Below are 27,046 nucleotides of genomic sequence, written 5' to 3' on the forward strand. Positions count from 1 at the left end.
GACAATAGCTCCTCGGTTTCGCCACGAGATGTCAAGGTGGAGACGGACCAAGAGGCCAGGAGGCTGCGCTTCACGACAGAAGACAGAACGCTGGTTTCTGAGGCCTCAAACATCACGGCTTAGTCAAGCCTAAACCGACCCACCCACGGCCTAGTTCCCGAGGTAGCACCTGGCCCGCCAGCGCGCGGAAGCATCACCGATGGACGCTACACCATACAGCAACCAATCACGCGCCGCCTGGCCCAGATTCCTCCGCCAGAGGCGGCGCTGCAGCCGCAGGTGGCCGGCCAGCGCGTTCGCCCCGCGCCGCCAATCGCGACCCCCGCCGCCCTTCCCGTGATGCCCCGCGGCTGACCTCCGACCTCGCCTCCCACCCCTCCCTGCGGCCCTCTTCTCCCCCGGCCCCTGCTGAATTTGCCGCCTTCCGGAGGCTGTGGGGCGTGCCACCGAGGCGCAGCACCCCCCCCGTAGCGCCTGGGCGGGTGCCGTCCCTTCGTCCTTCCTCCCCGTGGCGGGGCCTGGTGACGGGCCGGGGGCTGCGGCCGCGTCCGGGAGGCGACTCGGTGAGTGAGCCGGCCGCTGACAGGACCGGGCGGCGATGAGGGCGGGCTACGGCTGCGGCGCTTTAGGGCCGGGCGGTGGGCGGCGCGGGGCGGGGCGGGGCGGGGCGGGGCGGCGGGAGGAGCGGGAAGGGGGTGGGGCGTCGGGGCCTCGCGTCCTCCCTCAGCGCCATTTTGTGGCAGCGAGACCCGCAAATAAAGGGGAGCGCCGGGGCTGCGGCGGGAGGAGGAGCGCGGGGGCCGGCGGTAGCGCGGTCTGGCCGCCTGGGCGGTGAGCGGGCAGCGCGGCCTTGGCCTATGTGACTGGGCGGCGCCGGCGCGGCCTCCGTCTGGAGAGGTAGGTGCGGGCCGCCGGCGGGAGCGGCCGCGAGGACCTCCGGGTCCCGAGGGCTGAGGCGCGGCCGACCCGGGTAAGGGGTGGGCAGAGCCCGGAGGGCGACTCGGGGCTCCCGGGCCCGCCGGCCTCCCGTTAGCTGCGCTTTCTTCTCGCCTGCGGGGACACTTCCGCCGCCCCGAGGCCATTTTGCCTTCGGCCTCCGTCCCGGGGGCGAGGCAGGCGCTCCCGCGGGCCGGCGATACCGGGAGGCCGCCCCCTCGGTGTGCGTCGTGTCCCCGCCTCGGTGTCGCCCCCTCCCACCTCTCCGCGGGATCCCGAGGGTTGGCGGCACTAACGAGTCCATTAAGGGAAGGAAAGCCGTGGACCAAATTTCACGTCGCGCAGTAGGTTATTGCTGCAAGCTGCGTCCTCCTGTAGACTTCCATTTTTGAATGATTGCATGCATTCTGAGTAAAGAAAAAATTCTTTATTGAATTCGAGGTTTTCGTGAAATTTCGGGGTCTCACCTTGGGTCTTTCCAAGGCTGCTGTTTACTCCTGTCGTTCAGTAGCATCTGATGAGGCTAGTCGGCGAAAGAAATTGCAGTCCACCAGGTGGCATGTGATAAAGGATGAAGTTAAATTTGAAGGGTTTGGGTGCGTGCCTTTCGGGAGTTCTTTTAGAGCTTACCTTGTCTTAAACAGGTAGCTATAGCCAGGTAATCAGGATTCTCCTTTCTCACTGGCGGACCTTAAGCAACCTACCTAAATTTCTAAGCCCCAAAGGACGAAAGTAATAATAAAAATGTGTCCCCGGCACTGTTGATGTTTTACTTAGCTTATGTAATTTATAGAACTTAGTAGTATCTAGTTTTCCTGATTCAATTTTGAGTCCTACTTGCTCAAAATATTTTTTGTGTTAGAAATGAGTTGGTATATGCGATACAGAAAATCTGTGGCAGCTCTACGATGTGGAGACGAGAGCTGTAATAATTTGTACAGTACGCTACAGCTTTCAAAGTCCTTTGTGTTCTTGTATGTACGTATGTACTTGTATGTATATAGTATAGAATCCCCTAGAAAATAACCTTTACCTGATTTGGTCTTAGCATTTTCATATAACTGTATGTTACCTCGCTCTTGAAAGAAGATTTTGCCGCTAATTAGCAAAACAATAACCAGATAATGTTTGGTTTTATGCTTGTTTTTTAAATTACGGTTTTTTTTTTTTTACCTGTTTTCTGATACTCAGATTATCAGAAAAACTTTTCAGTATTCCCATAATAGTATATTCCATTGGGTATTAAGCTGGTCCATCAGATTAGAACTCCGAGCTATAAATATTCTCCGGTCTTGACAATGTAGTTGTTGCGTTTTGGTTTAATTGTTTTTAATGCATATTAAATTTTTAATGTTGATATTTTGTTTAAAAAATCATTTGTGTAGCATTTTTATGGCACTTGGATGTTGAGATTTCCAACACTATGTGAGGCAGGCAAAATTGGTATCCTTTTTTTGCTGATTTGGAGACTGCAGCCCAGAGTTAAGTGACTTGCTCAAGATCCATGACTGATAAGAATCAGGAAAAGGTGGTTTTCCAGTTCCTAATTAGTACCCTTTTTACCTACCACAGACCCAGTGTTGTATGCTGTCAGATTATTAGTTTCTTGAGTTTAGTTATGATTAGGTTCAGTGAGGTACATGCTTTCTTAAATTGTGTTGGCTGGTGTTCGCCTAAGAGAGAACAGAGTTGCATAACTTCGGGTCATAATGCTAAGAGCCAGGGAAGTACTGGGATCTGGGATGCTAGGCACCTAGCCAACCAAAACTGAACTCTCCATCATTAAATGTTTCTCATTGTTAAGGCATTAAGAGTACATGGTGGTTCTGAGATCTGAGTTTAAGAGGTTATCCCTGAATTAATCCATAGGAATAACTGAAACCTTTACATAATTAAAAAAAATTTTTTTAATGTTTTTATTTATTTTTGAAGGAGAGAGAGACAGAGCATGAGCGGGGGAGGAGCAGAGAGAGAGGGAGACACAGAACTCGAAGCAGGCCCCAGGCTCTAAGGTGTCGGCACTGAGCAGATGCGGGGCTTGAACTCACGAACTGTAAGATCATGACCTGATCTGACGCTCAACCGACTGAGGCGCCCCCTATTTTGCTTTTTTTATATTCTTAGATTAGTTAAGCTTAATAATTATTGACGATGGGAGAGTGGGAGAATAATCCATCTTATTCTGAGATGGTGTGGCATTTGGGGTCCTAACCCCCAATTTATTAATAGCTGTTTTGACCAGAGCTAATCACCAGATGACTCAATCATTTTCATCATCTAGAAGATGGGGACTAACTTTGATTTTGGAAAGTTTTGATTATTAAGCATGTGACTCATAGCACTTAATATTATATTCATTTCCGCCCCCCCCACCCCCCCAAGATTCTGAATTTAAATCTAGATATTTCAGTCATTCATTTTTCTGATACAAAAGTAGATGGTTCTAAGAACCTGGAATAAACATTGTCTTTATGAATCTAGAATTGATTTTAGATGGCTATTGTGCTTGTCAGTTGAAATTTAAAAGTTGCCTAAGGCAATAATAATTTTCTTAGTACATTCATGTAATATGAAAGACAAATTTGAGAACCAAGTTCTATTTTGACTAAATAGTTAAATATTGATGCTTTTAAATTTAAATATGTTCCAATTTGCCTTTTCCCCTTTTTTTTTTTTTTTTTTTTTGCTTTTGACTCTTGTGGCATATTATGGATTCTCAAGGAAAGAGTGACATTTCAACAGCTACAAATCAGGGAGGGATTTCTTTCAAAATGCTTATACTTTGAATTCCCAAGCCACATACATATCCTATAACGTGTGGAATGACCTGTGACTCTGAGAATAGACATGAAATGCAAACCTTTATACAAAAACTACATTTATTTCTGATGTATGTCACAAATTTACATATTTGTTTTATAAAGAGAATACAGATACTCGTTAAGCTGTGTGTAATGAAAATTTGCCCACCATCAAACTTTTTAGAAAGAAAGAGAACATAAACCAATGTTAAAAATTTTAACAGCTTGCTGTTTAGAATTCTAAAGATTGGAGATCACCAAGCATTCTGCAGTGGGGCTTAGAAACAAAGACGGGAGTATGTCTTGATAGTTATCCTCAACCTGTGAATTCTCCTTTCAGTTTCTTCAAGAAGTAGCGACTGAAAGTTTTTATTTTTTTGATGGGGAGAAGGAAACTAATAATTGCTTATTTTGTGCCGGTCACCATGCTAAAGATTAGTGTTTATCTTTAGAAGTAGCTGAATAGTTTTGAGCCTTGGTGGTGGTAATCCTTTTTGGGTTGGGCAAAATGGGCTCAGAAGTTCTGTTTTTTTTTAATTTTCAAAGTTTGTCACTCTCTTAGATAAAAGCAGGGTTATTAGAATTTCATGTGTTTCCCAGTCCTTTAAATGCCCTTTAAAAACAGTTTAGCTTATTCATTGCTAATTAAGTGTTTAATTTTATTTTAATGGAATAATCTGAATACGTATTAAAAGAATGAACCAATCTGGGGGAAAATGTCATGCTATAGAAGCATTTACTAGTTTATAAACTGGAATTTATGTTTAATAACAGCCATAATGCTTAAATTTTACAACTAAAATTCTGAGTAGCTGTGGTGCCCATTTAGCAATACTGTGGATTACCTATCCACAGTGATAAATCTAGCAGTTTTGAAACTGTCACTCATAGCAGTGTTATCACAGTATCTGTTATATTAGGTTCCATATTTATTCTCAAGATTTTTACTGTAGGTCATCTTGGTTTTTTGGGGGGGGGGGGTGGAAATTAGATTGGCTTATTTAGTTCACTTTTATGATTTCATTGGTAATTGAAGCAAATTCATCTGTTCATACTTCCATTCAGCATGTTTGCGTGTCTCCAGTGTACTGTGCCATCAGCAGTGAATAAAACAATTCTAATGGATCTTATTTTATAATTGGGAGAAACAGATAAGTATGCAAAATATCAGCTTATGATAAGAACTATGAAGAAACATAAAGCCTGATGTGAGGGGATAGTAGGGATCAGTGCACTATTTTGAGTGAGTTGGGTGCTTTTAGAAGGAGTAGTGACTTGCAGAGGCACATGTATACTAGTTAAAAATGGCTAGAAGTTCAGAGGGCCAGAATTGTCTCGTAGGTTTTTTTAAATGTTTATTTATTTTGAGAGAGAGAATCCCAATTGGAATCTGCTCTGTCAGCTTGGAAACCAACAAGGGGCTTGAACTCAAGAACCTTGAGATCATACCTGAGCCGGAAGCAAGAGTCAGACACCTAAGCAACTGACCCACCCAGGTGCCCTTCATCAGTTTTTAAAAGTTATTTAGTTTATTGACATTTACCTGTTATATTTAGCTCAAATGGGAAATTCTAAGGAAATGCCACGCTTGCTTTCTGGGTTCCAGTAGGTTGCAGTCTAGTAGAGTGAGTACACTTTGAACATACAAGTAGACCTCTGAGGACAAACATGGTGAAGGTTTGTTTCCCAGATGATTGGAATCACTGGTATCACGTTAGGAGAATCACTAAGCAGCTGTCTGTTACTTCCAGCAGAGAGTATACACTGGGCAACAAGAGGCCTAAAGTAAACAGGGACCCATTTAAAGGAAAAAAAGAAAAATATACAGATTTTATATCGTAGAAATAATGGTCATGTCTTCATAGGTTTTGGTCAGTGACTTGGTCAGCTTCTTAGTGCAGAAACAGATAACCTCAGATTTTTGCCTTCTGCCCCCAATGATAAAATTATTAAAGAAGGAAGAATTAAGCCAGCAATATATAATATCAACTTACGGGATTTTTTTTCTAAAATGTACTGATTTCTTTAACACTGATTTCTCTATCTAGTCTGAAAATGAGGTTTTAATGGCAGCATATGATTAGAATGTCTGATTTACACAGTTGGGATTGTATGTAACATAAAAAGTGATATTGGAAGATTATCTCCTTTTGAGGACTCTCAAATAGTAAGAAGTCAAGTAGCTTTTAAAAATTCGGTTTTAGGGGCACCTGGGTGGCTCAGTCAGTTAAACATCCTACTCTTGATTTTGGCTCAGGTCAACATCTCACTGAGTTTGAGTACCACGTGTGTGTGTGGGTGCCCATGCTCTCTCAAAATAAATAAATAATTCAGTTTTAAATAATAAATTTTTTGGTTAATTTTTTTATTGAGGTATAATTGATGTATCTTTAGCTTCAGATGTACAATATAATGGTTCGATATTGGTATATATTGTGAAATGCTCACTATAGTAAGCCTAGTTACCATCTGTTACCACAGTTAGAAAGTTTTTTTTCCTTGTGAAGACTTTCAAGATTTATTCTATTAGCAACTTTCAAACATGCAGTACAGTATTGCTAATTATAGTTACCATGCTGTGTGTTACATCATTGCAACTTATTTTCCTTTGGCTGAATGTTTAATAGTTGGGATTTGTAATAAGTGTGGGTAAGTAAAATAAATATAAAGGAAGTTTAAAATATAAGGGGAAGATTCATGACAGTGCTGTTGGAAATAAAACTTAGGAATGAATTTAAATTTGCTTGTGTCCTTATTTGAACAATAGGAGGTATCAGAAAGTGTTTTCAATAAGCATAATAAAGTTACTGAGAGTAGTTCTTCTCTATAACCTGTCTTTTGCAACTGGGTTCAGTAAATTTTGTATACGTTTATAAAAAGCTAACGACATAAATTCTGTGGCATAAAATTAAGTAGTTTGGAAATATTTTTATTAAGGTGTAGTATATAATGTATATAAATGTTCATTGTACAGTGGTGAATTGTCACAATGATGACAGATTCTACTTTACTATAGCAACCTAATGCTGTAAAAGGAAAGACTTAGCAACTGGTACTACCCTTCCTATTCTTGCGGAAGATGTCTGGGATACTGCCTGAGGTCAGTATCTGAGTTCAGTACAAAGCTATTGCTTCCGTAAGGTTTCTCTTTCTCATAGGACAGTTGTCAGAATGCATTGAGAGTTACATTTCTGGTCAATCCTTTATGGGAACATCAAAAGGAATGATCAGTTTTTTTTACAAAGGAATTCTTAAAAAATCTAAAGACAGTAGTAACAAAAGATGTTAACAAAGGAGAAGATGGGTGTGGAGTAAACTGGAGCCCTGTGATATCTTTGTAACTTTTTTGTAAATCTAAAACTTAAAAAATAAAAGGTTTTTAGGGGCACCGGTTAACTCATGGTTTGTGAGTTCAAGTCCAGTGTCAGGCTCTGTGTTGACAGCTCAGAGCCTGGAGCCTGCTTCAGATTCTGTGTCTCCCTCTCTCTCCACCCCTCCCCCGCTCAAGCACACGCTGTCTCTCTTTCTGTCTCTCAAAAATAAATAAGCGTTAAAAAAAAAAACTATGAAATAAAAGGTTTTTAAATAAATAACCTAGTGATTAACTAAGTTCCCTAATTGGTTTAGAAAAGCCAGTATATTATGTTCCTACCTTAACTGGGAGAAAATCAATCGAACCTCTGCTCTCTGCCTCTTTTTCCTAGGATTCAAGATGACCAACGAGGAACCTCTTCCCAAAAAGGTGTGTTTTTTTTTCAGCAGTTTTTTAAGCACTTTGTGTTTGGGGGTGGGGGGTGGTTAATAGAATTAAAGGGACTGTCCTTATTTGCTTATTGTTCATTCTTTTGCCTTATAACACTAATAGCATTGTGGGTGTATAATGTGTTAGACATAATCTTATAGGGAGTGTATTTTTAGAATATTTTGAGTTTTTAAAAGATTTTTATCTCCATGGTCTACTCTTAATCTTTGTTTTACAAGTAATTCCATCTACATGACTATAAGTGTCAAAAAAGATTCCTTCACAAGTTCTTATAAGTTGCTTATTTTTTTTTCCTACTTTTTAAATCCCTTTGGTTGTGTGGTAAAACCACTTCTGTGTTTTTCAAGAAAAGGTTACAGCTAGTTCTTAGATCCTCCGTTTTCTCTGAAGTTTGTTTTCTAGTCTTATTTTCTCCTTGTCCTATATCCCTAACTTAATTCAATTTAGTCAGTCACAGAATTACAAAATAACATTTTCCTAAAAGTAATTTATAATTCAAGTGGGAAAGCAGGGTATGTACATATTAAGCAGTGAGTATTTAAGTGAACACTTAAGATGGTATTATGGGAATTCGTCTTTAGTTTTGAAGTTAAATTATTCATGAAATAAAGAATTGTAATGTGTTTTAATAATCAGAATTGTGTGCTTTTTGTTAGACTTTTAATGTATTTTGGTACAGTGATTTTCCCTTTTCCTTTTGATGATAGTACTATTATACTGGTTAGTGTTGCAATTTGAAGCAAGTTTCTTAAAAAGGAAACTAATAAAGCATTAATTTCATACTAAAGTAGGAGAGGTGTCTCACCTGTATAGTCTTCATTTGGTATAGAGAAAACACAATGTTTCTCAATTTACAAAGCAGTTTCAGCTAGTTGGAATATTGTGCTCATTTTTTTTTTTAACTTTTAATTTTGAAACAATTACTGATTCATAGGAAGTTGCAAAGAAATGTACAGGAAGGTTCTGTGTGCTCTTCACCCAGCCTCCTTCAGGATCTGAAGTTAATTTTAACTTATCTGAAGTTAATTTTGCATAACTATCAGAATCTTGTATAACAATATGAAAACCAGGAACTTGGCATTGGCACAATCCACAGAGCGTGTGTGTGTGTGTGTGTGTGTGTGTGTGTGTAGCTCTGTGCAGTTTCTTCGTGGGTAATTAAGTGTAACCATCACCACAACGAAAATAGTCAACCGAACCATTGCTAATAAGCCTCCATTTTGCCACTCCTCCATAGCCCCATCCATCCTTTCCCTCTCCATCCCAAAGCCCTGGCAACCACTAATCGGTTCTCTATTTTAGTAATTCTGCTGTTTCACAAATGTTACACCAAAGAAATTATGCAGTATGTGTGTCTTTTGGGACTTTTTTTTCCCACTCAGTAAAATTTTCTGGAGGTTTGTCCCAAGTTGATCCATAGACTGTTTCTTTCTTAACGGTAAATACAGTATTCCAAGGGTTTGGATATATTGTAATTTGACCTGTTGAAGGAAGTTTGGGGGCTATTACAAATAAAGTTGTGAACATTCATATACAAATTTCTGTATGCAAATAAATTTATTTCTCACCAGCAATGTATGACACCCAGTATTTGTTGTTACTACTGTTCTTTAAAGCCATTCTAATCAATGTGTAGTGATAGCTCATTGGAGTTGTAATTTGCATTTCCTTAAGAATGATGCTTATATTAAAGATAAGTAGTTCACTTTTGAAAAACTTCTTTTCAATAAAATAAGATTTAAAAAAACAATATACATTGAGCCATTTAAGTCTCAGGCTCTGGAAATGCTTCATCTCAGTACAGAGCTCCTTTTAGGAGGGGTGCTGTGTGATTTTAGTAATGAGGGTAATGCTAATAACAGAAATGAGGGATTAAAATGTTACGATCCTGTTTAAATAAAAAAAATGTGAAGAATATAAGAACTAGTAGTATTCAGTATTTAAAAGTTTTAGGAATTGGGTTTCTAAGTTGGTTAAGCGTCCAACTCTTGATGTCGACTCAGGTCCTGATCTCATGGTTCCTGAAATGGAGCCCCGTGTTGGGCTCTGCGCTCACAGCCTGGAGCCTGCTTGGGATTCCTTCTCTTCCTCTTTCTACCCTTCCCCTTCTCAGGCATGTGTGCGTGCGCGTTCTCTCTCTCTCTCTCTCTCTCTCTCTCTCTCTCAAATAAAAATAAACTTTGGAAAAAAAAAGTTTTAGGAAGAGCAGTCAGTTCATGTTTTAAATCTCTTTATATAGGTTCGACTGAGTGAAACAGACTTCAAAGTTATGGCACGAGATGAGTTAATTCTAAGGTAAAAAAATTTTTTTAACCAAAAATATAAAGCACTTTCTATAGAACATACTGTGATTCTATCCTGTAATTATCTTCAAGTTAGACTTTTCTTTTTAACGTTAATGCATCCTCAAATCACTTAATGTACTGTCAAACATAATATGGTCTGTTCATTGTGTAAACATTGAAGGAAGTATAACACTTCATAGAACTAAAGTACTAGCTTGGGTAGCTTCTAGACTAATAGGTAACTTGAGGTTTTCTTGAGGGAAGATACTCAGAATTTTAACTGAAAGCATTTGTACTCCATGTGTATAACTTGGCTATGGGGAATAACCCTGCTTTCAGAAGGCTTTTAGTTTAACAGGTATATAGACTTGTTTTGATGTTATTTTTTCCTTTTCTGTTCAACATGTGAAAAAGTTGTAGTCCTGAAGGATGACAAGTCTAGTTATGGAAGACATATATCATTTGCTGATAGGCAAAGTTACTCTTTCTCAGAACTGACTTTGGTCAGCTCATTTAACTATACCCATTTTCTCATCTGCAGGTTAAAGGAGTTGAATTAAATTATTTTTAAAGGTTACTTTAAGCTCTGAATTTCTATGGTTATTCTGTAAATGTCTTTGGAAAGCAGATTGTCAAGAACAGCATTAAGGGGTTTTTTTTTTTAATGTAAAATATGATCAACACTGGTTTTGTGTTGTGTAACTTAAATGTGTTCTTTTCGCATTTTATTACTTTGGTAAGTTTTTTACATGATAGTTTTTAGAACAAAGATTTTTCAGGGCACCTTTGCCAAGGTCATTGAACTTTTTTCTCTAGAACTTTCCAAGTGATTTTTACTTGAATAAGTAAATTTAATTGGCTGGAAGTAGGGGAGAGAAAAAAGGTGTTTTATAAGATGGGCAGGCACAGATGACATGTTCCATTGTTAACTAGAATCTGATAATTTCCCACCTCCTTCAGCTACTCTATTGTAGACAAGCTTTTTATCTTCTTCGTGCGGAGGACAGTTTTTCCATTGCATACATTTATTTTCCTGCACATGAAATTTAAATCCATAGTATTCTAAAACACTCTTATCCTCCTGCTGAGGTAGTCCCTTGTTTATGATAATACTGCCATTCACATGTTGATACTCTCTCTGTATATTTGGTTGGTGTGTGCAGTCTTGATTCATCTGTAGGGGGAGAAATCAGTACTATGATCTTAATAAAACTCACGGTAGCAATTTTTTATATTAAGTTACTTTTAAGGTTTTAAGTCATGTGCAGTTTATATTCTTGAGGTCAGTTTAACTTCTCTTTCTTCAGGGAATTCTCACATATGACTTTTAAGTGAGTTTTTGTCCTCATTAATTCTCCTGGTGATTTTAAATCAAGTTCTGCTTATTTAACTGTTCTGTGTTTTTTCTGTCATCTTGATAAGGATGTTTTTGGCTGAGCTTTTATATTTTTCTGTTCCTCTAAAATAGTTGTTAATGTGGCTTCCACAAAAGATGTTTATTCATCTCCAAACATTGAGTGAAACTCCTGTTTGTGTCCTAGGTTGTAGAGCCCGTAAAAATAAGCATGCCTTTGACTGAACAGTAGTATGAACAGTAAAAGGTGAATTTGCTTGGTATCCTGGAATTTTTTTTGTTCATTGTGTTGTAATGTTAATATCTCGTAGCAAAGTTTTCAGAAGTTTTTGAGGTTTTGTAGAAAGATTTTCTAAAATGAAGGGTACAGTTGACCCTTGAACAACACAGGTTTGAACGGTGTGGGTCCATTTACGTGTAGATTTTATACAGTACAATACTTGAAATGTATTTTGTTTTCTTAATATTCCCTTTTTCTAGGAAAATTTTCTGGCTTTATTATAAGAATATAGTATATAATACATACACAAAATACATGTTATTCAAGTGTGTATGTTACTGGTGTAAGGTTTCTTGTCAACAGTAGGCTATTAGTAGTTAAGCTTTTTGGAAAGTCCAGAGTTATACATGGATTTTTGAGCATGCAGGATTTCTCCTCCCTAAACTCCACCCCACATGGGTCAGAGGTCAACTAAATTTTGAATAGCTGTAACTGAAGAGCAGCTTGAAAACATAGCTCTTCAGAAGAGCAGAATAGTAGACATTTGGGGCAGGTTACTTTTTGTTGCGTAAGCATAAGTCTGGGGACCTTGTTTATCAGCAATAATAGCCAAGCTAACATGGCTTGTATTTTGAAGGTAGAGGAATATAGCAAGGAAGAAAGGTTTCCTCATACTCTCATAGCGTATGGCATTTATGCAGATTGTTTCTGCCAATTAGATACGCTTTAAAGAATAGTTCTGAGAGAGAGTATATTCTCTCCCCCCTTTTTTACGGGCAAAAATAAACGGAGTCACGTGATATTTTCAGAAAAGAGCTAAGATAACCTTGAGTCCCTTATAAGTGGGCACATTTCTTAGGTGCCATTTGTTTGAGGTGGACAGCATATCTGAAAGCGAGTTGTTTACTCCGCTTCCTTTATCCAGGCATGTGCTGAGCATCAGTGACAGCGTCCTGTAAGGCCCATGAACTGACCTGGAGGAGCACACTTAGTATATTCTCAGCAGAGAACACTGTGTTCTGTGTTTCCTTTTGCCTAGTTCCTATAAGTTGAGAAGGAATAATGAAGTGACTAACTTTATTATTGGTTAAAAATCATGTAGTGAAATTCTTGGCATTACTTAAATTTATAAGTTTATAAATTTATAAATTTAGTAAAAGCAATATCAATGTAACAACTAATATGTGAATTTATTTTTGTGCTAGATGGAAACAGTATGAAGCATACGTCCAAGCTTTGGAGGGCAAATACACAGATCTTAATTGTAAGTTTTTAAGTTTCCTGAAGATTACATGAATATCTCCTTTTAGATTTTTGTTAAGGAGAATTTTTGTTGCAGGATAATTGGTTTTACTAAGCAACTGTAATTTATGTTTAATGTTTATTTTTGTGAGAGAGACAGCATGAGTCGGGGAGGAGCAGAGAGAGAGGGAGACACAGAATCTGAAACAGGCTCTGGGCTCTGAGCTGTCAGAGCTCTCAACCTAGAGCCCGATGTGGGGCTTGAACTCAGGAGCATTGAGATCATGACCTGAGCCAAAGTTGGACACTTAACTGACTGAGCCACCCAGGCGCCCCAGCAATTGTAATTTTTATTCAAGCATTTCGTTCCAGAAGTCTGTCCAAGCATTCACTGTATTGCTGCTGCAAAATAGGTGAATGAGCCGTGATCTCTTTTCTTTAATTCCCTTCGTGTGCAGTTCTTGGGAAAGACCGACATCTAATAATCATATGATAGCGAGACTGTTTTAGTAGAATTACATAAAAGTGTCTGAGAGCATAGATGGGGAAACTCAACAACTACTTGAACTTTCCTTGATGTGTCCCTCATTGCTTCCACAGAAGAATTGGAAGTGAAACATGAGTTATTAGTCTTAGAAAGGAAGTACATAGAAGCACACACAATAAACTTGTAAGAGCTTCAAGTGTAACAATAGATATATTTACAGATTTTTCAAAACCTGCTGAAAAATAATACCAACAAAGTTTATTAGTTTCAAGCCATTTTAGTTTTTGTCACTTGTCACCGAGTTAAGAATAACATACTATTTGTGAACATAAAAAACGATACAGGGGCACTTGGGGGCCTCTATCGGTTAAGCGTCCAACTTTTGATTTCGGCTCAGGTCGTGATCTCCTGGTTTGTGAGATCTGTGCTGTGAGCATGGAGCCCACTTGGGATTCTCCCTCTCTCTGCTCCTTCTCTGTTCCTACATGCACTCTCAGTCTCCCCCCCCCCCCTTCTTTCTCACACAACACACACACACACACACACACACACACACACACACACACAGTAAATAAACTTTTTTAAAAAGGGTCAATATAATATAGGGACACCTGGGTGGCTCATTTGGTTGAGTGTCCCAACACAGCCTGCTTGGGATTCTCTGTTTCCCTCTCTGTCCCTGCCCTGCTTGTGTGTGTGTGTGTGTGTGCGCGCGCTTTTGCTCGCTCGTTCGCTCGCTCTCTCAAAAATTGAAAAGGGCGGAGGGGGACAATATAGTTTTTCAAGTCCAGAAAGCTTAATAACCTGAAGTTTCAGTTACTATATGACTGTATTATAATCCACACACATTAGCATTATGAGAGCTTAAAGTAATAATCGTGCAGTTTTTGGCATATTTACATTGAATAGGTTAAAAACAATATAGTCAGGACTTTGTCAGTGTGTTACAGTATAGACGGATGCAAATAATGAAGCTTCCCATGTTCTGGGAGATGGATTGGACAAGAATAATGTAATCCCATGTAGGATGAGGTGGCTGTGGGCCACTCTAACACCACTGCCTCCTGAAAGAGCACTCGTGATCAAGAGCACATTAGGATAGAAACTAAAGACTGATGAATTTTTTTGCCTTTGTTTTTTTTATTCTTGACAGAGGCAGTCGGAACTTTATTTGGGTAGGTCAGGTTGATCTTGAAATTATATGTCCTAATGTTTGGGGTTTTTTTTTTCTTCTAATCATCAGCTAATGACGTAACTGGGTTAAGAGAGTCTGAAGAAAAACTAAAGCAACAACAGCAAGAGTCTGCCCGCAGGGAAAACATCCTAGTAATGCGACTGGCTACCAAGGAGCAAGAGATGCAAGAGTGTACTGTGAGTATTTCAAGTGGTTGAAGTCTTTTGGCGAAATTGGGTTTTAGTCTGCATTATGACATGTATCCGTAGTTAGCGAATTTTATATACTTGCTTGTAAGTATAAACGCACATTTTGTTGAGATAGATCAGCTTCATGCTATAAATATGCAAATTGTAAAATCTTGGGCGATCACCCTGTTGTCGGGTTTGAAGTTTTTTTCAGTGGCCAGGAAGTTCAAAGTTTTCAGTTATTTTCCATGATACAATAATCAGCATATTGATTCAGATGTTTTTTAGTAGGTTGGTATCTGAGAGTATAAGGAGCATTTGCTCCTTTCTAAGCAAGCTGTTTCTCTGCTCTCTTTACCTCTCTGTGCATAAAAAAAACTTCTTCCGGGTATCAGCAACCTCTGCCATGTCTGCTTTTAATTGTTAAAAGCTTTCATTTGTACACAGATCTGAAATCCATTGACATGTTTGATCATTTAGGTCTGGTTGGATTTAGGTTCGATTTTACGCTGTCTTCAGTAGTCTCAGTTATTCCTTTTTATTTAGTGTTTGTATATATGTTATGTAAAATAGAGGTAGCTCTATCCATGTTGTTACTAATTTTAAAAATCTGAAATTTCTTAAAATTTTATGTATTTAAAGTAATCTATCTTTACACCTGATGTGGGGCTCAAACTCATGACCCTGAGATCAAGTTGCATGTTCTTCCAACTGCCAGACAGGCAGCCTGAAAATCTGAAATTTTCTTGAATTCTTTTGTGTAATCTCCATTGGTCTGATACATTGTTTATTAAATCTAATGCAAAAGATAATATTCTGGTCACTGGAGACTGATCATAAATGGGACACAGTCCTATTCCTAGTTGTTTTCTCACTAATAAAATGTTTTTCAGGGTTCAGTCACAGTCCTTTTACTTCCTGTAAAGTTTGTTTTCTCAGTAATCACACACCTTCACTTTCTATATTTTCATCTCTTGACCACTCCCCACCTTTGGCTGTATTTTTTACCTGGACACTTGGTTTCAAGAAGTCTCACCAATAGCTTGAATATAATTTTCTTTTCTTTTTTTTTTTAATGCTTGTTTTTTTGTTGTGTTTTTTTTTTTTAATTTTTTTTTTTTAATGTTTACTTATTTTTGAGACAGAGAGAGACAGAGCATGAATGGGGGAGGGCCAGAGAGAGGGAGACACAGAATCTGAAACAGGCTCCAGGCTCTGAGCTGTCAGCACAGAGCCCGACGCAGGGCTCGAACTCACGGACCGCGAGATCGTGACCTGAGCTGAAGTCGGCCGCTTAACTGACTGAGCTACCCAGGCGCCCCAATGCTTGTTTATTTTTGAGAGCGACAGAGCAGAGCGCAAGTCAGCGGGGAGGAGCAGAGAGAGTGGGAGAGGGAGGCATAGAATCCAAAGCAGGCTGCAGGCTCTGAGCTGTCAGCACAGAGCCCAACGCAGGGCTCGAACCCACGAACCGTGAGATCATGACCTGAGCCAAAGTCAGGCGCTCAACTGACTGAGCCAGCCACCCAGGTGCCCCTAATTTTCTTTCTTTATAGGTAACACCCCAATCTCAAAACTCTTAAGTTCTTTTCTCCTTTTTTTGATACTAAGGATTCTAGATTCTACCTAGTTTTGGGTCAGTTTGCATGGCACTGTGCCAGATGCTTATACATGCAATGGAAGAATCTTATCTGCAAGATACAAACTGCTGGTAGAGTGTGATTGGAGGGTGCCAGTGCTAATATCTCCTAGCACCAGTGTGTCTTGAATTCTTTCTTTAGCCCTACTCTTGAAATCCTAGTTCGTGTGCCTTTTTTTAACGACGGTTAGATGACACAAAATAGGTGGCAGTGCCTTAACCATATGTGTTGTCATGCCCGAGGGCCTCTTCCATCCTTGTCAAGTGAGTGCTCCTTTCGTACAACACCTAGGTCACATACTTCTTACTGCTTGCCTAGACAGTATGTACTGTTGACTCACTTCTATTGTTCTCCAGCTATGCTATGGCACAGACAGTTTTGGTAACATCATGCCTGATCAGAGCCTTTTGTGATGCTCATTTACCCTTTTGTCTTCTCATCCTAGGTTTTTAAGGTTATTTCAACTAGAATCTAACCATTTCCAGTCATACTTTTTTTTAATAGTTTTCCCCTTCACATGTCAGCTGAACCAGCTCGTTTTCAGTTAGTTACAGAGTAAGATTTTGCAGAAAGGGTGGTAGGAACAAAAACATAAGGAAAGGACAAGATTATCTATGGCAGATGAGGGCAGTTCATGTTGTAAACCTAAATAGTAACTATGTCCATCTCGGAGAGGCATGTTTTCTTAGGGATCACAGTGGGTGATTAGTGCTGTATGACATGCTTTGTTCCTGTTCAGTTATCTTAACAACTGGTCTTATGTTAAATAAGCAGCTGCACTTTTTTGTTTAAAATGAGTGACTTTAAGGAGCACCTGGGTGGCTCAGTTGGTTGAGCATACAACTTTGGCTCAGGTCATGATCTCGCAGTTCGGGAGATCGAGCCCAGCATAGGGCTCGAGCTGCTGCAGCGCAGAGCCCACTTTGGATCCTCTGTTTCCCCCCCACCCCTGTCCCTCTCCCACTCATGCTCGCTCTCTCTCAAAAATAAAATGTTTTTTAAAAAATGAGTAGCTTTGGGACGCCTGGGTGGCGCAGTCGGTTAAGCGTCCGACTTCAGCCAGGTCAGATCTCACGGTCCGTGAGTTCGAGCCCCGCGTCGGGCTCTGGGCTGATGGCTCGGAGCCTGGAGCCTGTTTCCGATTCTGTGTCTCCCTCTCTCTCTGCCCCTCCCCCGTTCATGCTCTGTCTCTCTCTGTCCCAAAAAATAAATAAACGTTGAAAAAAAAATTAAAAAAAAAAATGAGTAGCTTTTGGGGCGCCTGGGTGGCTCAGTCGGTTGGGCATCCAACTTCGGCTCAGGTCGTGATCTTATGGCTCGTGAGTTTGAGCCCCGTGTTGGGCTCTGTGCTGACAGCCTGGAGCCTGCTTCAGATTCTGTGTCTCCTTCTCTGCCCCTCCCCTGCTCGTGCTGTGTCTCTCTCTCTCACTCTCTCTCAAAAATAAACAAACATTGAAAAAAAATTTTTTTTAATGAGTAACTTTAAGAAATCTCCTTACGCTAAATAAAAAAATTGCCTGTTTGCTCAGTGAAATAGTAAATATATTTCCAATCCACATAGCATATTTGTACTTTCTGCTAAATTTTGGTAGAAATTAGCAGCTTATAAATTGTTTACTTTAATCCTATTTTAAGTGTTAGTGTGCAGCAGGATCTTGAACCGAATCTATTTTGGGTGTGAAGAAAGTGATGCATTTAATGCTAATAAACTGTATTTCATATTTTAGAAATGTAATGTTAGTGTGCTAGTAATAGTACAACTGGAGTCGAAATTGAAGGTTTCATATGTAAGTAGAAGGGTTCTGGTGTGGTGGAAAAAGCCCCAGACTGGGAGTCAGGAGGCTTGAGAACTAGATTCTAGTCTCCATTCTGGCACTGAACTGTGTATCCGTGGACATTTGCCTTATTTAATTTCAAAAATGAGCAGTTTGGATTTGGTCAGTCACCTTCCACCTATATAATTCTGTGATTCATATCTACTCAGAAGGAAAAAAATGAATATATACTTTATTTTCACTTGAGCTATTTATAAAGCTGTAATACCACCTCATATAAGCACGGTGTATTTTTAAATTTGGAAATACAAATGTGTATTTTAAGTTATAATCTTGTACTTGGTATATTTTTAGGAGACCTATACATAGAATAATTTCCATAGATACAAATAAACTACTGTACTCTTAGATAATATTTTAAACTTGGCAGTTTTCTAGGGGTGTCAATATTTTTAGTAAATATAACTGATTTTTTGTATCCTTTGGTTGCGAAGTAAGATACAGCCTCTTTAAAGATTCCAAATATGGAAATGCAATTGTAGCCTTAATTCCTACATGGATAACCTTAAAAAATTGTTTACAATTTATACTTTTTCTAGAGGATGTTAAGATTAAAGGAGGAAGGATTTAATAAATTGGCAAATTCTGTGAACAAAAGGGGTTTTATGCCACCTTCTTGTGTATATTTTCTTTGATTTGGTAGTAATTGTTTCTTTTACTTTGTACAGACTCAAATCCAGTACCTCAAGCAAGTCCAGCAGCCTAGCGTTGCCCAACTGAGATCAACAATGGTAGACCCAGCGATCAACTTGTTTTTCCTAAAAATGAAAGGTGAACTGGAACAGACTAAAGACAAACTGGAACAAGCCCAAAATGAACTGAGTGCCTGGAAGTTTACGCCTGATAGGTAAACAAATCATACTCCCCAGTCAAGACTTCCCTGACAGTCCCACTGCGAGAAAGCTGTGGTGGGACAGCCAAGTACTCGTTTCCACACCAAGACTCAGACTTTTTGAGCCAAAAAAAGCCACATTCTTACACTATCCAGCTTGTAATGGTTAATGTAAAACTTACCAGATGAACCTTGTGTTTCAGCTTTTTTCTCTTCCCCCTCCCCTTGCTTCAGAGGCCTGATGGCGTCGGACTATTCCGAAGAAGTGGCCACCTCCGAAAAATTCCCCTTCTAGAACATGTAGACACTTGAGAAATGTTTCTGTTTGAAGAAAATAGAGGGAGAAACAGAAGTCTTAAGTCTGTGGCACACTGTGTCTTCAGACAGTTTGGAGGAATGAAAACCTAGAGATTTAAAATCATGAATTGAACATGTAAAATTCCAGTAAAATGTAAAAATGGAATATGCATCGCTCTTAACCTTGAGCATAGTGACTTAGAGACACTGTATATCAGTTTTGCCAATAAGACTGTGGACTTCGTGATTGTTGTTGAACTTCTGGGTCAAAACTCAAATGAGGTGAATTTTGCCTTTAAAGAGCTTCATTTGCTAAGGAACCAACTTAATAGTCGTGAGAGAATCAAATAATAGATGTCAGTACAAGTAGTTCATAACCGTTTAGTTTGGGGCTCTATATTACTTGATTGAGCCTTAAATCAATGTGGGTTTAATCAATGGTTTGTTCTTTGAATTCTTGCTAATGCTGTAGATAATCTTATTGAGGACTGTACAAACATAAAGGTGTGGTATCAAACTTCAGGTTGAAACTGTTTGAAGCATTATGAACATTCATCTCACTACTAGATTGTATAAGGATATTGGCTGTGATGAGACTCACCGCGTTATTTTTTTCAGTAGTGAAATTAAATCCCCATTCCATTCAACAGGCACATGTTGAAAGAGTATTGTCGCTGGTGTTAATGGGGGAATGTGTTTCCTTCATTGTATTTGGGGCCTTTTGTATTGCACTCTTGATATTAAATTAAATGTGCCTTGAAGTAGTTGGGTTTTTTTTTCTTTTTTCTTTCTTTTTTTTTTTTTTTTTAAGTTCAAGGAATACTATGATGATTTTGTTGTACTTTTAACATTTTGATTTTGGGGGGCTGTGGAGAGCAGATTGATTTTGGAAAAAATTGTTGCCATGCTCTTCAAAGTGAAGGAAAAGGCTCTGTGTCACGTTTTTAAAGACCTACCTTTTTCCAGCTGGTATCATAAAAGACAAGGAGACTTGACACTTGTTACTTTTTGACACCTTGTCCCAGGGTATTGCAGTAGAAATTCATGTGGGACAGCTTCACAGGGTGCCTGCCAGAAGATTGGGGAAATACTGTATTGGAACTGTGGGCTGGCCTGAGTGAGACATTTTGTGAATTGAAACAAAGGTATAGTGATCATTTCTAGCAAATTCATCTGATCATTTAGATAAATGAGGCATTATTTCTTCATGCTTCCATCCAATCCTGGAGGTGAATTTTTTTCGTCAGATCATTCTCTAAGTCACCAATGAGAATTTTCACTTGGTGATAATGGAGTCTAAGATGAGTGGAAGATAAATGTTCCAGATTGTCCCAACGCTTAAGTGCAGTTTTAACAAGGGTGACTTAAGTTCTCTTAACCATTCAAATCAATTGTAAGTATCTTATATGTTTGTGCTTTAGGGAACTGATTGTGGGGCAGAGGGTGGGTTGAAGAAGTGGTTTGTGTGATTTTACGGCAAGAAAATCCGCTTCTAAAATTCTCACTATTTGTGGGGTTGGAGGGTAAGTAAACAAAAATGTGCCGCATTAAGGCATTTGTATATATTTTATGCCATTTAAGATCACAGTAGAAATGGCCTACGTACTTTTAGTAGGTCAAGAAATAATTCATAAAATGTATTATTAACATGTACTCAAATTTTATTAGCTAGCATCCTTCTTTACTGCTTAGGTAAGAGTCATTGTGAGGTCTGTGGGGGTTTTCTCTGTGGGGTTAAAAATATTTTTTTAATAAGATAATACATGCTCATGTATAAAATTGGAACAGCTTGAAGAAAGGTGGAGACAAAAAATGAGAGTCCCTTCTGGATGTGACCTTGCCATTCCCCATTGTGTTCTCCAGGAACAGTAACCACTGTTAAATTTCTTGGGTATCATCAAGATCGTTTCTGTGCACATACAGTCATTTTATATACATTGATTTTAAACAAATGTGAACGTACATACACGATTGCAGCTTGGTGTCCCCCTCCCCCTAACACACACACACAGTTTATCCCTTGCACGTTTTTTTCATTCTTTTATTAGATTACTTCATTTTTAATGGGTACATAATATTTCCATTGTATTAATAAATCATAATTTATTTTAATCACCTGTAAGTGAATTTTTGTTCTGTAAAGAATAGGGTATAAATGGTACTATAAACATCATTAACTTGAAACAGTGCTTATTAATCAGTGCTGTGTCTGGAGTAATTCAAATAGAATGGGTTATGGGTCCCCCCCCATTTTCCTATTCTGTTTTAATTTTGAAAGAGAAAGATTCTCTAAATTATCTTCTTTGCTTTAGTTGAAATACTTCATACATGTAACAGTGCATATATTTTAGAGTATTTAAGAGAGGTATATTTCAGTTATTTTGACAGTTCTGTTTTGCATTTAATCATTTAGGCAATTGTGTGTACATGTCTCAGATACCCTGGCCCCCTTCCTTGTGATCATAAAGCAATGTATAGTGTCTGTTCTTTTTTATAAATCTTTCTCTCAAGACTGTTTCCTTTCATATTTTCTTTGGGATTATTTGATTTTTAGGAATGGGTTATGGGGCAGGGCGGGGGGTGTAATTAAAGAAAATTATTCCAAAGACAGTTATTGGTAATTGAACTCTTACCATTTTGGAGGATGTAATGAACACAATATAAATCTCACATGACATGGTAAAATGGTAAAGTGTTTTAAGACTTGTTTCAGTAATCACTAATTTTAGAAGTGATAGGATTATCTTAGAACAGGCATTTATTAAAAGGTATGACCATAAAGGAAGCATTTTTTCTATTAGAATTTGTGGTACTTTATACGAGGTTAAGTCAGGTCACAAGTTAATGTGAATTTAATAAAGATTTTATTTTTAATAAAGAACTGTCACTTTATTAAATTCACATAGGATTTTCAGGTTAGTTGGAAAACACTGAAGCTATAGACTTTGTAAGAAAACAAACTTGGGAGCGCGGGCAGGGCGTGGGAGGAGCACGCTGCCTGACAGTGGTTGCCCGTCTTTTAACTCCTCACTGGATTTCTAAACTCTTGTTCAGTGGAAGCCAAAGTCGGAGGGTACTGATGGGAAATGAGGGGGAGTCTGGAGCTACAGTAGCAACAAGCAAGAACACCAGCTAATAGAGTTACCATAGAGAGAATAAAACCCTTAGCAAGTGCTTTCACCTGAGGCTGCTCCGAGCAGCAGTAACCCAGGTTTCACTGTACCACAGAGGAAGTTAACTTACGAACTTTTGCTTAAATTACCCCTGAATTAGGGTAGAGTATATACAATGGATAAAAAACACTAGAACGCTGAGTCAAAGAATGAGAATCACTTACAAAATGCTCTCATGACTTTTTAAATATTTTGGGGACAGAACGAGGAGGGGTGCAGAGAGGGGAGGGGACAGAGGATCTGAAGTGGGCTCCTGTGCTAACAGCACAGAGCCCGATGAGGGGCTCAAAGTTCCGAACCATGAGTGCATGACCTGAGCTGAAACCGCAAGTCGGCCGCCTAACCAACTGAGCCACCCAGGCCCTCCACAAAATGCTCTCATTTAGAAAGTCTGAAGGCTTATATAATAGGATGTGATGCATTGTGAAGTAATGTATCAGGCAAGTGAAAGCCCCACTAAAGGAAGGAAAGGACAGGAAATGTCAGCAAAACTTTTTTTAACCCATTAAGTCTTTCTGAACTTATCGCCATCACAAGAATACCAGACCATCCCTGTGGAGCATGCGACTCTTGATCATGGGGTCATGAGTTCAAGCCTACTTGGGTGTAGGTGTAGAGCCTACTTAGTTTAAAAAAAAAAAAAAAAAGTTAAAAAATCAGACTGTCCTTATTCAAGTGTCAGGTAATATCACAATTATGTATTTAAATCAGATCCCTTTAGAGGTGATCATTTCTATTATTGAGGCTAAAGAAAAGCTGTAAAGTTTTATTGAAGACTGTTATTAAGGCGTTTGATTGCATTTTTGCAGTTGCTGTGTATGTGTGTGTAGTCTTTATGGAGTGTTGCACTGGGCCTTGGTAACTAATTTGTGGAAAGTTTGGTACCCCTAATTTGGCAGATATTTACATCAGTGTTATTTGTGATAAGTAATCCCAATCTTAGTTTTCTGTTCTAAAGATAACCTATTAAACATGAATAAAATCTTAACCACATATCAATATTAAATTTTTTTAAATTTATGTTTACAGTCAAAGATAGCTGAGAAGTATATAATAAAGAAGTTAAATGAAGATTAGTGAATGGAAATAGTCTTAACGGTTTTTTTTTAAATGGCTCCTTAAAAACAGTTACTGAATATGCCTCACTTACTGCAGTAAACCGTCTTGTGAGAACAGCTTATTAAGAGGCATCCTCATCAAATGCTGTTTTAGCAAGAATAAATATACTCTGCTTATGATACTGCCTTTTACCTTTTCAAGAACTTTACTGTTCCAAGCTAAGTACCTTAGTGTTTTCTTAATACTGATACATCTGAGATGTGTGTTAATTAACTGGTTTGTTTCTATTACAAATGATAAATTGGGATGAAAATAGATACCAGAATTAATTATTAGTGTAATAGAAGATGTGGCCATTTGGGTACTTTTTGTTTAGGGTTTATTTTTGCTGCTGTATTGGCAAAATACTGAAATGCAGAAGATGGACGTGTTCCAGAAGAGAAGATGGTAATTATAGGGAGGCATCTGCTGTGACAGTTACATTCTGTACGTGTTACATCTATTGCTGTAATAATTGCAAGTAAACAAGGTTGTAGAAACTTGTCTTCATTTTGTGATGGATGGCTCTTTCCTTTGCAGCCAAACAGGCAAAAAGTTAATGGCGAAGTGTCGAATGCTTATCCAGGAGAATCAAGAACTTGGAAGGCAGCTGTCCCAGGGACGTATTGCACAACTTGAAGCAGAGTTGGCTTTACAGAAGAAATATAGTGAGGAGCTTAAAAGCAGTCAGGATGGTAAGGGGATTTTTGAAAAGTTTGGTTAAATTTGCACTGGCTTTAAAAAACTTGCCAGGCATGAATATTATAGATTAGATTCTGTATGTGCTAATCTCTGCCAGTAGTTCTATAAAATTACAAATGAAACATTTCTAGCTGGGGCACCTGGTTGGCTCTGTTGGTGAAGCATCCGACTCTTGGTTTCAGCTCAGGTCATGATCTCCAGGTTTGTGAGTTCAGGCCCCACATTGGGCTCCTTGCTGACAGGAAGGAGACTGCTTAGAGTTCTCTCTGCTCCTCCCCCGCTCTAAATAAACTTAAAAAAAAAATTTCTAGTTGAGTAGCAAAGCCATTTTAATTTTAGTGGTCCCCCTCCTCCTAATTGTTTATTGTGCAAATTTCGAGAAGTTTTTGGTTTTGGAGGGGTGGAATTTGGTGAAACATAAGGCTGTACGTAGACAAATTTAAAGTCAGTGTTTTTAAAAGGGGGTTATCTCCATTTAACCAATTTCTCTGTAAGTGTAAATCTTGGAGGTATTTGGCTATTTCCAGTGGTCTAAATATAAAGAATTGATTGTACCTGTTAACGTCCTGTTTAGTGAATAAGATGTAACTTTTTTTGGAAAGAGAAAGAATGAGCATGAGCTCTGGAGGGGCAGAGAGGAGAGAGAGAATGAATAAGAATCTTAAGTAGTCTCCACGCCCAACCTGAGCCTGATGTGGGACTCAGTCTGCTGACGATGAGATCATGACCTGAGCCGAAATCAAGAGCCAGACACTTAAGCGAGTCACCCAGGTGCTGCTAAACATGTAATGTAATACTTAAATTTGCTAAAGGTAAACTTAATTCAGTCTCTGTCTCCGCCCGCCTCCCCCACACCTTTTTTTTTTTTTTTTTTTGGCAAGTGTAGCTGCATCTGTTCTGTTTCTCTTCTCTTTGAGGAAGGATGAATAGTACCTAAAATATCTCACCAATGAAAACTAAATTGAGAATTAGTATATTTGACAGTTAATCGTGAAGATCAGTAGTCAGTGTAGTATCTTTTAAAGTATCTTTTCATAGTGATAGTTGTTAGCTCTTACTGTTCGTAAACATAGAAAATAGATTTCAGTATAGTAGTGAAGGACTTTTTCCTCTCCCAAGGCTTTTTGGGATTTAATGGACATGTGTATTTTATCAGTTTTCAAGAGTTATTTTCTCTGATTTTTTTTGGATGTGGGATAGTCCTTTGTTATAGCATAGGCCTCTTTGGAGTGTTAGAGTAGAGGACCCACTGTTTCCTAGGGCTGAACCTGCTGTGGAGCTGAGACAGACACTGATTAGGAGGAATAAGGAGTAAGGGGACTGGCCATGTGGGCCCAGAGGTAAACCCATGTGGAGTGGATTTTGTGGGCTATAATGAGTTGTATATGGCTAGATGGCTTGGGTCAGTTGGAACTTGGTTGCTTTATAGATACTTTAAGCAAGTCTCCCCCACCCCTACTTCCACCCCAAACAAACTCATTCTTGAATGACTATTTTTAAATTCTAAGCAAAAGCTTGAAATAGTTTGTGAGTTTTAGACTTGTATTTGTTCACTTAAACATTTATTGACTGCCTAGCTTTGTGGCAGGCGCTAAGCAATATTTTAAAATCTGTTTTCAGAGATATTAAAGTAGGTTTGACTCTCCTTTGCACAGAACTGAATGACTTCATCATTCAACTTGACGAAGAAGTCGAGGGTATGCAGAGCACCATTCTAGTTCTTCAGCAACAGCTGAAAGAGACGCGTCAGCAGTTGGCTCAGTACCAACAACAGCAGTCTCAGGCTCCAGCCCCAAGTACCAGCAGGACTACACCTTCCGAGCCTGGAGGACAGGCGGAGGCCACAGGTAAAGACTGCAGCCGGCTGGCCAACGGACCAAGTAATGGCAGTTCCTCCCGGCAGAGGACGTCTGGGTCTGGATTTCACAGGGAGGGGGACACAGCCGAAGATGACTTTCCTTCTTCTCCAGGGAATGGGAATAAGGCCTCCAACAGCTCAGAGGAGAGAACTGGCAGAGGAGGTGGTAGTTACGTAAATCAACTCAGTGCGGGGTATGAAAGTGTAGACTCTCCCACGGGCAGTGAAAACTCTCTCACACACCACTCAAATGACACAGACTCCAATCCTGACCCTCAAGAGGAGAAAACAGTGAGTGGGAAAGGTAACCGAACTACGGGTTCCCGCCACGTTCAGAATGGCTTGGACTCAAGTGTAAATGTACAGGGTTCAGTTTTGTAATATTTTTTCCAACAAATTTTTATACAGTGTCATTTAATTTGGGAGAGGATACTGTCCGGAAAATTAACGCATACTTTTGTCACAATTTGCCTTTTTTTTGTGGGTGTGGTGTTTTTTTTCTTTTCCTCCCCGCCCCTCCCCCCCCTTTGCTTCAATACCTCTGCCACTTTGGAAATTGTAACAGTTAATTACCTTGAATGTTGCTAAAAGGACATTTTGTGTAGGGTCAAGTTATTTTTATATGAGTTAATGTGAAGTTGTAAATGGAAATCTTTCCCTAAAGTATAACACAATGATGTCTGTATAAATCTGTGTCTATCCTAGAACCTGTGCTGTGTACGGGCATTCTTCCTCATGCTGTTATTATACTTCTGCACCATTTCAGACTTGTTAGAGTAGATGTGGGTTTATGACTGCCAAGTTTGCCCAGTACAGTAGTTTTTCACTAAAAGCTGGACTTGCTGATGGAGTCCTAGAGTAGTTTCAGTGTTAGATACAGTTTTTTCCACCTTACATCTGTGCATTTTCTCTTTAGGTGACTGAATGTTTAAGAAATTTGTGTGCATAGTTACTCAGTTTTTATGAACTGTTGTATCCTGTTAATGCATATTGCTCTGTGACTCCAGTATATCTTACCTGTACTGACCAAACCTAAATAAAGATTTTTATTGTAACCGCTTGCATTAGTTTTTTTTTTATTTGGGTGTGTGTTTTTAGCATTTATTTTTATTGAATTGCTGAAGTTCTACTCCTAATTCTTCAACATACCACAAAAGTGAA

At 39.1% G+C, this 27,046-nt stretch overlaps 1 protein-coding gene and 1 pseudogene across 3 annotated transcripts; one reads left to right on the top strand and one right to left on the bottom strand.

The window, feature by feature from the left end:
* On the top strand, positions 1–26,940 carry LOC122490145 (WT1 associated protein). Of its 3 annotated transcripts, none has more exons than XM_043592684.1 (8): positions 1–563; positions 7,442–7,479; positions 9,740–9,795; positions 12,565–12,623; positions 14,332–14,459; positions 18,594–18,772; positions 23,866–24,020; positions 25,683–26,940. In XM_043592684.1, exons 2-8 carry the CDS (start codon positions 7,450–7,452, stop codon positions 26,264–26,266), a joined length of 1,191 nt encoding a protein of 396 aa, XP_043448619.1. In that variant the 5' UTR covers positions 1–563; positions 7,442–7,449; the 3' UTR covers positions 26,267–26,940. The 3 variants fall into 3 exon arrangements, with proteins under 3 accessions (XP_043448619.1, XP_043448618.1, XP_043448620.1); XM_043592683.1 differs by lacking the exon at positions 1–563 and adding an exon at positions 683–897; XM_043592685.1 differs by lacking the exons at positions 1–563; positions 23,866–24,020; positions 25,683–26,940 and adding exons at positions 703–897; positions 18,992–19,818.
* LOC122490717 lies at positions 16,265–16,377 on the bottom strand (annotated as a pseudogene).
* Positions 26,941–27,046: the final 106 nt, after the last annotated feature.

This window comes from Prionailurus bengalensis, chromosome B2 (assembly GCF_016509475.1).
Source record: "Prionailurus bengalensis isolate Pbe53 chromosome B2, Fcat_Pben_1.1_paternal_pri, whole genome shotgun sequence".
In the NCBI taxonomy this organism is placed as follows: domain Eukaryota; kingdom Metazoa; phylum Chordata; class Mammalia; order Carnivora; family Felidae; genus Prionailurus; species Prionailurus bengalensis.

Bases quoted from the DNA above. Each gene is read 5' to 3' on its own strand.
- LOC122490145 (XM_043592684.1), top strand. From the start codon at position 7,450: ATGACCAACGAGGAACCTCTTCCCAAAAAG. The intron at 9,796-12,564 runs GTAAAAAAATTT...TTTTTGTGCTAG, and splicing joins CGAGATGAGTTAATTCTAAG to ATGGAAACAGTATGAAGCAT. The intron at 24,021-25,682 runs GTAAGGGGATTT...TCCTTTGCACAG, and splicing joins GCTTAAAAGCAGTCAGGATG to AACTGAATGACTTCATCATT.